General features: G+C 49.8%; 1 protein-coding gene across 3 annotated transcripts in view; it reads left to right on the top strand.

The window, feature by feature from the left end:
• LOC131741399 (BOS complex subunit NOMO1) overlaps positions 1-9,780 on the top strand; it is a 51,388-nt gene extending 41,608 nt beyond the window's left edge. The window contains exons 26-32 of one of the 3 annotated variants that reach the window (XM_059038301.2): positions 1,670-1,753; positions 2,951-3,061; positions 4,510-4,611; positions 5,204-5,281; positions 6,153-6,272; positions 8,753-8,845; positions 9,227-9,780. In XM_059038301.2, coding sequence (XP_058894284.1) covers positions 1,670-1,753; positions 2,951-3,061; positions 4,510-4,611; positions 5,204-5,281; positions 6,153-6,272; positions 8,753-8,845; positions 9,227-9,358 — 720 coding nt within the window. In that variant the 3' untranslated portion in view covers positions 9,359-9,780. The remainder of the gene's footprint in view (positions 1-1,669; positions 1,754-2,950; positions 3,062-4,509; positions 4,612-5,203; positions 5,282-6,152; positions 6,273-8,752; positions 8,846-9,226) is intronic. The other 2 variants (XM_059038302.2, XM_067013087.1) reach the window with 2 other exon arrangements.
• Positions 9,781-12,182: the final 2,402 nt, after the last annotated feature.

Raw genomic sequence — 12,182 nt, forward strand, 5'->3', positions numbered from 1 at the left:
AGGCAGTGTACTTGTCAAGGCATCTTGGGTGAGAAGCTGCATCCCTAGATGTTGCTGCCAGAGGCTGAAGGTGAATCCCAGAGTCAGCCGGCCAGGCGCGAGGAGTCGGGCTGGGTAGGATGGGAGCAGCTGCCCGATGGGCTCCTGCCCGGCTGGCACGGGCGTGAGGGGGCAGTGCCCGTTCTTCCCATCTTCAGCAGCGCCCGTCCCTTCTTTTCTTTACAGATTGCTGTGCATGTCTTTCCTTTCTGAGGTGCAGGTAGATATTTTGAACCAAACCCAATGCTGCTAGTCCTCACTGAGCTATAAAGTGAATTAATACAATCACTATTGGTAATCATAAATGTGATTGTTCTTGTTTTTTTAATAATAGCTTTATTGTCTCTGTAAAGGTACCGTGTGCTCATTATAAAATAGTCCAAGCAACATATCAAAAAGGATAAAATTTTGAAAGGGGAAAAAGAAAATCACCCTTAAGCTACCACCTGGAAGGACCCCTGGTTAATGTAGAGCGAATGCCGTTTCGGACACTGCTCTGCCCGCACACAGAGAAGAAGGTCACGGTGTACATGATTTTAGGAGACCAGGGCCGTGTTATCCTCGCTAACGTATAGATCAACAGTTACGATCTCAGGGTTGTCCCCTCTTGGATGCACACGGTCAACTTTGACCTTGGCCCCGGCTCTAGATCCTAATGTGTCATCGGGTCCAGTGTGCAGCTGATGATCAGCAATTGGTTGTTTTAAAAGTTTTTAAACCCCCGCTAGTAGAAGTGATCTGTCATCCTTTGCAGAAAGATGCAGATCTTTTCTTTTAGTAAGTGTGTAAGAAAAAAAACAGTTCAGAAGTTGACGAACTCTTAAAGCCTTGCATAAAGCTGATTTTTTTCCTGATTTGCAGCCTTCCGAGAGGGCTCATATCTTGAACTCATATCTTTCTTTATTAGAGTTGCAACTAGCCCATACAGCAATGTAAGAAGCAAACAAAAAACTTCATTTCTTCAAGGCAGTTTACTTCCCTATATTGGAAAATTGTCATAATGTGCTTTCTTAGAACAAAGTACTTTCCTGCTGTCTGCCAAAAAATTATCTAAGTAAATAATATACATCCTTCATGTGTGCAGTGTCAACAAAAAAAGTTTTTTTAGAAAAGTGTGGTTTTGGGGTTTTTTTTATGTTTTTTTTGGGTAAACATCATATATGCCTATACATTTGAGGAATAGAATAAAATGTATAAAGAAGAAATTTGTTTTAAAAAGGGAAAAACCTCAAATCCCACGTCCCAGAAATAATACCCCTTTGGGAATGTCATTCCAGATACCATTCCGTGCACATACACAGCTAGAGGGGTGGGCTGGGCAGCAAGGAAAGAATAATTTTATCAGAATAAGCATATCATGTTTGCAGTTTGGGAGTCAGAAACCACATTTAATTTCCCTTGGGTAGGAGAAACTGAAGGGGGTTTGAAGGAATTGTAGAACTTCAGGAAAATGTTTCTGCATCAGGGTGCTTTTTCAAGGAACTCTTAAGAAGGTTAACAGGCCACATCCTAGGAACTGAGGTGGAACAGGAAGGCGCCCATCTGGTGGGGGCCTGCAGGCAGAGCAGGCTCAGATTAGGTCTCGTGACAAGCCCCTTTCCAAAGAAGTGACTCCTGCGTTTGTTTGCAGCCGGGATGTGTATACCACGTTCAGCTCAAGGCAGAAGGCAACGACCACATTGAACGGGCCCTGCCTCACCACCGGGTCATCGCGGTATGACGTGAAATTCTTCAGTGGAATCGTGGCATGATTGCTTCCCTGATCAAAAATCCTTCAGCACTCCTCTGGCTGTCTGCCTTTGATCTGTTTCGGCCGGGGCGGGGTGCGGGGGGTGCTTTAAATCCTAATTAAGGGCCCTCTTGGAGTAGTGTCATTTTCACAAGCAGCATTTTCTTGGGCTTTTAACAAACAGCATCAGTGTCCTGCATCCAGAGAAGAAATCCGAGCTGTTGTTTCCCCACTTCCCCCGCAAGTTCGGATCATTATTCTGCAAGTTAAGGATCTTAAGGGCTAAGTAGCGTTTCAAATCAAGGGAGTGTAATAAAGAGAACATGGGCTTAATTGGTGACGGGGCTGCCCACTTTTCTTACATTTAGATGACCTTGTTTTCCCACCAAGGAGAGCCTCTTGATCTTTAAGATCACGGCTTAGCTAATTGACCCCTAAAGAGGCAGCCCTCCAGCTCACAGGAAGTGGCCTTGGAATCATTTGCAGTGAGGTTCTCTTCCATGGAATAAGTCTTGTTTGCTAGAGTAGAGGGCTTGGGTGGACGAGAGGGCCTTCCTCTTGCTGGCTTTATTAGGTGGCATTAGGCATAAAGATTATGAGGGGTTAGGAGGCCGGTGGGCCATTTAGGACTTTTTGGCCTAGAAAGTGAGTTTTCTTGATGTCTTTTTGGCATCTGGCATTTTAAATGGTTGTGATGGCTGTGTCTTATAATTTTGTATTTCCCTGCCATAGGGACTCAGGCCAGGATCATAGGCAGTCATGTGGACTATGGTCCCACATATGAAAAGGTCACAAACGGGGGCACACACCCACCCAGAGGGGGCAGCTGGAGCTTGGCTCCTGCCAATCCCTGCCAGGCAAGAACATCTTTCCCTTTTTTCAAAAGAAGCTGGGAAATCTGGCTTTTTTAAATATGAAATTTGTTTTTTTGAATGTTGACAAGTCATTAAAAGTTAGAAAAAAAAAAAAAACTGTGCTTGTCAAACAAAATGTGCCCATGGGCCAGGTGTCGCCCATCTCCTATCAGTTTGGGACCATAGACTCAGGCTGCTAGAACGGCAAGCTTTGCTCCCTGAATACAAAGTGAAGTCAACTAGGAAATAGCTCCTAGGAGATCCCCCGGCTGGAGTAGAAGTCCCCCTTCCAGCATCCTCAACCCCAGTCTTCCTTCTTTCTTCCCAGGTTGGGAATAACGACATCGATGATGTGAACATCATAGTTTTCCGGCAGATAAATCAGTTTGACTTGAGTGGAAATGTGATCACTTCATCCGAGTATCTTCCTACATTATGGGTAAGCCCAGATTTTTAAGGTTCAAGTGCTCTGTTCTTTCCGGCTTCAAGATGAGAGGGAGCAGGATATCCGGGCCTGTCTAGTGCTTGCTTTAGCTGAGGGTTGAGGTTGAGTTTTAAGAATCTTCAATCCCAGCATGCCTCTGGGGGAATGATTCCTGATTGCTGGAGAGAAACGTGGTCCAGTTTCAGATCACTGTTTTGCCAGCCATGTGTGTCTTTGGAAGCATCACAGTGGAAACCTAATGAATGGGCAATACAATCTGGAGTCTAAAATGGAAAGATGGTTCTAAGGCAAAGCACCTCATCACCTTCTAGATTCTGTGCAGGGTTGGGGTGATGGGCAGTGGACCTGGAGTCAGACAGTCCGGGCTGGCTCCTGTCCCACAGTTACTCGCCTGGCTGCCTCGGGCACCCCCTCATTCCCGTGGGCCTCTGTCCCTTGCTCTGTGAGACCATGGAGTTGGACTCAGTGGCCTCTTAAGGCCTGCTAGAGCTCTAAAGAACCCGCATGTCTGCAGTTAATGAAGAAGAGTCTGTACAGTGCTCTCTGATGCCTGGAAGGCTGTTAATGAATCTCCATGGGGATGTATTTTTCAGAAGCACACGTGATATATACAGTGAAGCATTTGACTTGAGTGAGAACATGTGCTTAAGTTAACTCACCTCAGCTGCCCTTCAGGGGCTGCGGGCATGTTGCCTATGGGCCTGGTGGGTGATGCCCGAGTGTGAAGAGGGCTGGGCTGGGTTGGGGAAACTGGAGGGAGGGGATGGCGCCAGATCTGTACCTCCTGTGTCTCACGTCCCATTGCAGATGGTAGTGGGAACAGGCAGTGAACCTGGGCTGGAGAGAAAGAAAGGCCACCAACAAAGCACTGAACTGCTTCTGGAAGCAGCCAGAGAACCAAACGCAAAATGGGAATGCGTTTCAAGTTTAAGGAATACCTGTGGGGTTGATGTTACAGCATGTGGGAGGCCACACCAGGTGGGCGAGGCCGGCAGTGAGGAGGGCTGGCTCCCAGGCTCTACCAGGCGATAACTGTGCGACCTTAGGTGACGCAGACTCTCTGAGTCTCCATGGGACTGACTACCATGCCTGTTTAATAGCCAGGATTGGTGACGATGTATGTGAAGTGCCTGTAGCAGGCCTGGCATGTTATAGACACGTTAGAAGCTATTCTCTTTAGTGGTATCACTACACTATTTTGAGTGTTAATGTAAGTTATCAGAATCTATTTTAAAATCTTAACGTTTTGACACGTGTCACGTCACTGGCATCTCAGATGCGTTAGGAGTGCCCTGTTGGGGGTGGACGGTTGCTCTTTCAAAGGTCCATGTTTCCAGAGATCCTCTCCCCACAGGAGATAAGCTGACCCAAGGGTGTCTAAAATGCAATGTTTATCGTGTTTTCAGTTTCAAAAGCACGCCCTCTGTGTCTCTGCTCTCCAGGTAAAGCTTTACAAAAGTGACAACCTGGACAACCCGATCCAGACGGTCTCCCTGGGCCAGTCCCTCTTCTTCCACTTCCCGCCCCTGCTCAGAGACGGCCAGGTGATGCCCGCTCCACTCTGCTTTCCGTCTTTGTCACAGTGGTTGCACTTTTCAGCTAAGGAAACACAGTTCTTCCATTTTCCCACCTCATACTACCTTGCTGGCACAGTTGATGTCTGAATCAGTGCTTTCTGAATCAGAGGAGGTGGGGCTCTCTAAGGATTATTTTTTTGGAATTAGCTCTTTTTCTATTTACAAAAATAATACACATTCATGGCAGGGGATTAGGGAGGGTGGTGGAAATCAGACATAATCCCATCATCCAGAAGTAACCACTGTTAATGTGCTGATAGATTTCCTTTTGGTCTTTTTTTGATTCATGTGCACATGTGTGTATAAATATAAATACACATATATATTTATTTTGATAATGCAAAGCTGGGACTGTTTTGTACAATTGTTTTGTAGTCTTTGCTTTTCAATGAAAACTATATCACAGATATTTGCCCCATTGTTATATCTTCCATAGCATGATATTTAATGGTTGCACAGTAGTCCATGATAGAGGAAGTACCATAATCTATTTAACCAAGGCCTTAATGTTCATCACTTACTGATTATAGGATGTTTCCTATCCATTTTAATTGGGCAGAGCAAGCTATCGTGGCTGGCGCGGTGGCAGCAAACTTTGCAGAGAACTTGGTCCCTTTCCGGGGGACTTAGCCTGAGGGTGTGAGTAGCGAGCCTGTGTGTGTGTGGTCCCTCCCCCGGCTTCTTACCACTTGCCACGGGGATGATACTCTATGGCCTTTTTCGGCGTGAAATGGCTGTGAAATAACGAAGCAGGTTGTGATGGAGTTTGGGGCCTCATCCCCACTTCTCCAGGTGCCCTTTGTAATCGAGCCACTTTCGGCAGCACAACACCGTGGACACAGACTCCCCGGGCTCATGGCCTGCTCAGTACCTACAGCTGAGAGACCCTGGGCACGTCATGGTTCACTTCTTCAGGCCTCGCTCTCCCCATCTGTGAAACGGGGGCAATAATCCTGATCTTGTCAGTGGTTGAGAGCAGAACAGGCATTTGTCTAATGTGCTTATGGCACCGGGCCCCTGGTCGGGGCTCAGCATACCAGGACCATGACCGTCACTGGAACCACTGCAGAGACGCTGCGTCTTAGAACTCGCCAGCTAATGAGCCACTTAAGTATCGTCCCTTGAAAGTCAACCTTGTTTTAGATTAAAAACAGTCTTCCTCAGTTTGATCTTGTGCCCCCCTCAACAGAATTGACTCATCAAAACTGTATGTGTTTCATAAAGTCAGATTCTCCAAGGACCACCGTAGGTGCAGTGGTTGGATATGCTTGTAAAAACAAGCTCTGAGCACCTCTTCAGAGATGTCGGGGACGCATGGCTGTCACTGCTGGAATAGCCTGCCGAGGCCGCCCCTTGGGAGTTAGCAACCTAGGCTTGGAGGTGTAAACTTGGGGGTTTCTTTAGAAACATAAAGTCCTTTACATCACAGTCATACGTTAGGAATTAGTTTTCTTTCGCTTTGCCCCAGCTGTCCTTTATGAAAACAACAACTTCTTCCCTGTGCACAGAACTACGTGGTGCTTCTGGACTCCACGCTGCCCAGGTCCCAGTATGACTACGTCCTGCCGCAAGTGTCCTTCACAGCAGTGGGCTATCATAAACACATCACCTTGATCTTTAATCCCACGGTAAGGAGGAGGGAGTTTCTGGGTGTAGGGTGTGAAGAATGGTTCCAGGTACCACTGCGTGCTTTTCAGAGCCCATCCCATGTAGGAAGTTGGTGGGAGTCATCATCCATGATGTAGAGAGAAGGCTGGGGGCTCATGCGTAGCAGAGCCCGGACTCGAATGTGGCTCTTCTGCTGGTTTCTGGCTCGTGCTCGGTGACCTGGCCCATGATCTCACCTGAATAGAGGGTTCTTCCTAGTTCCGCTCAGCGGAGACTCGGTCAGAAAGTGCCGAAGAGACGAGCACGTAGGGGAACCATCTGTCTCTGAGTGGAGGTGCACGGTGACCCTAGGGGAGGGAGAGGGCCTCTGCAGAGGGCGCTGGGGCTGCAGCCTGCCACACCTACCAGGACTCGCCAGGACACTCCCTCGGTCCAGGGAGCCACGTGGGTGGCCTGGGCAGGACAGAGGTGCCGCTTGGTGGGGGCCGAGCAGCCAGGCCTCATAGCTGCTGCCAGGAGTGTGGTCCCACATCTGAGACGGTGAGAGCAGGGCCATGTGCCAGGGAAGGGATGGCCTGGCAGTGTGTCCTGCTGGTCCTCACGACAGTCCTTCCACGGGGAGGTGCCATTCTTCCATTTTTTATGGAGGCTCAGAGAGGCTGAGTGACTTACCTGGGGGTGGTCAGCAGATCCGCGTTTTACCGCATTCCAGCTGTCTGCTGGACAGCTCATTGCCATACGCTTATGAGGGCCGTAAGGGCGTTTCGCTTTATCCCATGTTGAATGTCAGTACCGACAGCCACGTTGTTGATGCTTGACCCAGTATTGCATGCACTGCTGACCACTCCACACACCTCATCTTGTTGAACTTTCACAACATTCGCCTGCAGTAGGTGCTTCTGTATTATCCCCATTTTATAGTTGAATCAACTTAGTCTTAAAGTGACTGCCCGAGATTACATGGGAAGACCTGGCCTGGAGCCTGGACCGCGGTCCTTGAGGCTTCTTCTCATAATCGCTCTGTTACTTCCCACTGACTTCAACTTCTCCTTAAGGATTTACTTTAATGGAAAACGGTTTGGGATCTAAGACATGTCAAAAAATGTTGGAGTAGGCAGTTAGGGATGGAAATCTGTTCCTGCTCTTCTGTTTATTAAGGGACCATCTCACTCTGCCTCACTCATCTCAGGTCAAAAGGCCCCTCAGTCATTCTCCAGCCTATGTGTTCTCAGATATTTTGGTCTTGGGACCCCTTTACACTGTTAAAAATTGTTGCGAATCTCAAAGAGCTGTGATTTATATGGGTTATGTATATATCATAGGAGAAATTAAAACTGAGAAATGCTGAAAACACAAGAATCCATAAGCCACACATCCCCTTACCTGTCAGAGTCATGACATCATCACGTTTGCAGCCCCTGGGAAAGTCCACTGTACACTTGTAAGAGCATGAAAATGGCATGTAGTATCTTAGTATTATTATGAGAATAGTTTGGACCGTGCAGATCTCCTGAAAGGGAGGCTCCTGGACTGTATCTTGAGAACCAGTGCTCTGGCTCATTAACCTGTTTTATTGACAACCGAAAGTTATCTTTTATTTGTTTCTGTTGTCAGGGTGGAGTGGGCTAGTTAGGATATAGGTTCATTTGCTATTACAGAGACCCAGCATTTCAGGGGCTTTAGCAAGAGGGAAGTTTCTGTCATGTCAGCACCAGGAGTGAGCAGTCCAGGGGTCATATGGCAGCTCCAAGGTGCGGGGGCCCCCAGCTCCTTCTCTGCCGTGGCTCTGCCATCCTGCAGCATGTCACCGACCTTCCGAAATGGCGCACTTGGCTGGAGGCTGTCTGGCCAGCAAGGAGGGAGGGCACACCCTTTCTGTCTGAGGGTACAGCCTGGGTGTTGCACCGTCACTTCTCTTCCTGTACCGTTGGCCAGAACTGGTTCCAGGGGCCCCCCTGGCTGCGAGGAAGGCTGGGGAATGTGGTCTGTTCTGACTGGCCCAGGTGAAAGTCAGTCCTTCCACTGGAAGGAAGCGTGAAGGGCCCCTGGGACCCAAGCGCTGCCTCTCCTCCTCACTGGGTATGATCTCTGGGACTAGCTTGCTGCCCACTGTGTCCCCAAGCCTGGAACAGTGGGTTCTTGATGCTTCCTTGTAGGAAAGAGTCCCTGTGTGGGGCTGGGACTCAACAAAATGAGACCCTTCTACTTTTCAACCACAGGGGTCCCCTGCGGCCTGCAGCTGTTTGTCCTGTCAGTTTAGACAGTGAAGGGTGTGGGGGTGAGTAGCACCTCGTTATCGGAATCTGGTTATTCCGGAGCTTCAGAGAGCAAGTGAGGAGAGTTTGGGCAGCAGAGGATTCACTTGAGATTTAGCTGCGTCGCTTTGGTTCCTTACTTTGGGTACTGAGTGTGCCAGGGGGGCCGGCTCAGAAGCCGGGCGCGTCAGGACTGTGGATGGAGCACTGGTGTCTGGGGGTGACGGTGCTCTCGATGTTTGCAGAGGAAGCTGCCCGAGCAGGACATCGCGCAGGGATCCTACATTGCCCTGCCGCTGACACTGCTCATCCTGCTGGCTGGCTACAACCATGACAAGGTAGGGCGTCCTGAGGCCTCATGGGCAGCAGGTGTGTCGGGGGCAGGGACCCCTCATGACTGGGACGTGGCAGTGGAAGAACGTCCACTGTTACAGAGGTTACAGCATTTTAGGTCATGTCCAATCCCTAAGGCCTCCTTGCAAGGCCATAAACCTCTTGTAACAGCTCTCCTAACCCTTAAACCTGGAGTACCTGTGGGTCTCCGGTGACCGTCTCTAGTACAAAGACCTGCCCTGGTCTGAACTGAGATCTGCCTGAGAGCACAGAGCAGGTGGTGACGGGGCCTGGGGAGGGAGGGGCGTGGAGGAGGGTCTCTGATATCCCACCGGACGGAAGTCTTCTCCTGGCGTCCCCCTCTCTCATACTCTCTCTCTTTCCAGCTCATTCCCTTGCTGTTGCAGCTGACAAGTCGCCTGCAGGGAGTCCGAGCTCTCGGCCAGGCAGCCTCTGACGGTAGCGGCCCGGAAGACGCGAAGAGACAAGCCAAGAAACAGAAGACGAGGCGGACGTGAGGGGAAGAGGCCAGGAAGTCTCCCTCGGGACAGGCCCCTGGCGTGGAGGACATGCTGCGTGTCCCCACCTGCCCCTCGCCTGGCCCCAGTGCCATACCGTGAATGGACCCTCCTGTCACTCTGCTGAGCACAATTGATTCTCTGAGTTGAAGATAATTTATTATTATTATTTTTGTCAAAGAAGTATTTAAGCTGTGCCGGTGGTGTGCGAATGTAATCCTTAGTCTTCTGCTTCATTTGCAAGAAGAGTTCTAGTAAATGGGGGCTCTGGCCCCCTAATCAAGCACCTGTTGGATTGACCTTCCCCTTAACTTCCCTGTGCATTTGAGGTCCCTGCTAGAAACCACACAGCCCCTGTCTACTACTGGGAGGGTGTGTTAGGAGGTAAAACTCAATAAAGTTGCCCGTTTGTTTGTGTTGTAGGTCATCTCAGGTGTAGTCCTTGGATGACATGGGCCTAATGCTGGGGTCACCGACTAAGCCGCCTGGAGGGGCACGTGGGTCCTGAGTGAAGGCGAGATGACACACGGCAGCCGGCTTTTGGCCTCAGTGGTAGGAAGACGGGGGAGGAGGGGTTGTGGCACAGCAAAGAGCCCCACCCCCACCTGACCTAAAGGAGCCTGAGGTTCTCGGGGGATCTGGCTCCCTGGTGCCCTGTGGGAACATGCGTTCATTTTTCTAGAGAAGCCAGGAAGATAGTTTTACGTGAACTCTTCCACATTTTAAATGTTAGAGACAAACAAAATGCATACGTAGGATGTGTGAAGCTTGAAGGCTGCGGGTTTGCATAAGGGATCCACAGGAATGCTCACCATTTGAACAGCATTAGTTTAATTCTTTTTTTTTTTTTTTGCGGTACGCGGGCCTCCCACTGTTGTGACCTCTCCCGTTGCGGAGCACAGGCTCCGGACGCGCAGGCTCAGCGGCCATGGCTCACGGGCCCAGCCGCTCCGCGGCATGTGGGATCTTCCCGGAACGGGGCACAAACCCGTGTCCCCTGCATCAGCAGGCAGACTCTCAACCACTGCGCCACCAGGGAAGCCCTAGTTTAATTCTTATAGGAAGTAATTAAGTTAATAAGTTGTATTGGAAGCAGGGACATCCATCCATCCATCCAATGTTTATTGAGTCCCATGTGTGACAGGCACCGGGGTATGCGATGAGCAGAGTAGACGACGGTATAAACGGAGCTGGACGAGGACAGGGCCCCTCTGCTTTGTTCCTCATCGTGTCCCCGGCGCTTGGTGTGGAGTGGGCATTCTGGAAGGAACAAATGAGTGAATGCATGCATGCTTGCAGGAATGAACAAGCACACGGGCACAGGGCCCCACCCCCCGAGCGCACGACCCAGCCATCGTTGGGTGGAAGACAAGCCAGCAGGTGGACGAGGGCCGTGCGGAGAGCTGAAGGCCTCCTGGTGGAGGAGGCTCACGTGGCCGAGGGGGTCACAGAGCAGAGGTCCGATCCCACCTGAGAGCTTAGGGAAGCTTCCCAGGCATGATGTTTAGGCCAAGTCTGGAAGGACCCAGAACGGAAAGAGGAAAAATAAGGCAGAAGGTCTTGTTGGGTGCCACGACCAGTGCAGACAGTCGGGTGGAGGGTTCCCGGCCCCTTGGTGGCCACCCGAAGAGCTGCTGTGTTTCCACCCAGTGGCTGTTGAGCTGTTAGCCATTTCATGGGTGTTACTTTTTCACCATGAAAGGAAATAAACTCTTAGAGGTCTGGGACAGTTGAGATATATAATCTATTTCTTGGAGTGTGTTCTAACTCTTATTCCAAGTGGTCACCCAGAAACATCCCTTTTAAATGTTAATGGGGCTTTTTATTGACACAGTGTAAAGGTTAAGAGCTCGTGAAAGATACAACTAAATGTCAATATGTTCCATCCAGTTCCAGGCGCTGCCATTAAGTGGCAGTCTTCCCCCGTCACTGCTACATGTCACCCTTGGTGGTGGTGGGTCTTCTAAAGGACTCCGTTCCTGGAAAAGGCTGCTGTCTTTCTCGGTCCATTTGGAAGTTGGGCCTACTCTGTTGCCTGTAGTTGTCTTCATTTGCTGGCAATCTCAGGACAGCTCCCCTGATCCCCCTGTGAGGTGTAAGTATGAATAGTTAGAGGCTTTTGAACGGGGCAAAAGTTACATGAGACAGATTTTTTTTTCCCCTGAGAAATTAAAAATGTCTGAAATGGTGGGTCCCTGAAGACCTCCATAATGTCTGAAATGGTGGGTCCCTGAAGACCTCCATTGCTTGCACATTTTTTTGCTTATTAAAGTAGCCCCAGCCTCAGTGAGGACACCCCAAAGACCAACAGGGAAGTGCCCTTCTAAGGAGCTGGCTTCACCTCAGTCTTTCCTGGTTTACTTGTTTGGAATGTTGCCAACCAACCAGCAAGGATGGTTGGAGTGGGGGTGTGTGTGTGAGGAATGTGTAGTGGGGAGGGGCTGGTGGCTGCAAGAGAGGTGGAGGGAAGAGGCGGTCCTTGTGCCCAACTCTCAGTGGTCTGTAAGGAAAGAAGATTCGTGAAAGTAGGGAAAAGTGAATGATTACCTCCTTGAGTTAAGAGCACTCGCGGAGAGACTAGCCTTTCTCAAGTGGTGACCATGTGCCCGGTGCCATGCTGAGTCGTTTCATGCATGAACTGCTTTGTCCACATGACCGTATGACACAGGTCTGTTTTCAACCCTACTTTACAGAGGAGGAAACTGAGACTTAAAGATCTTGCAGCTACCAAGTAGCAGAGATGGGCTTTGAACCCAGGTGCAAGAGTTCTTGACCACTGTGCTCTGCTAACTCCTGCTGTACAAAATGAGTCGGTGCATTTGTG

Source organism: Kogia breviceps, chromosome 14, assembly GCF_026419965.1.
Source record: "Kogia breviceps isolate mKogBre1 chromosome 14, mKogBre1 haplotype 1, whole genome shotgun sequence".
NCBI lineage: Eukaryota > Metazoa > Chordata > Mammalia > Artiodactyla > Physeteridae > Kogia > Kogia breviceps.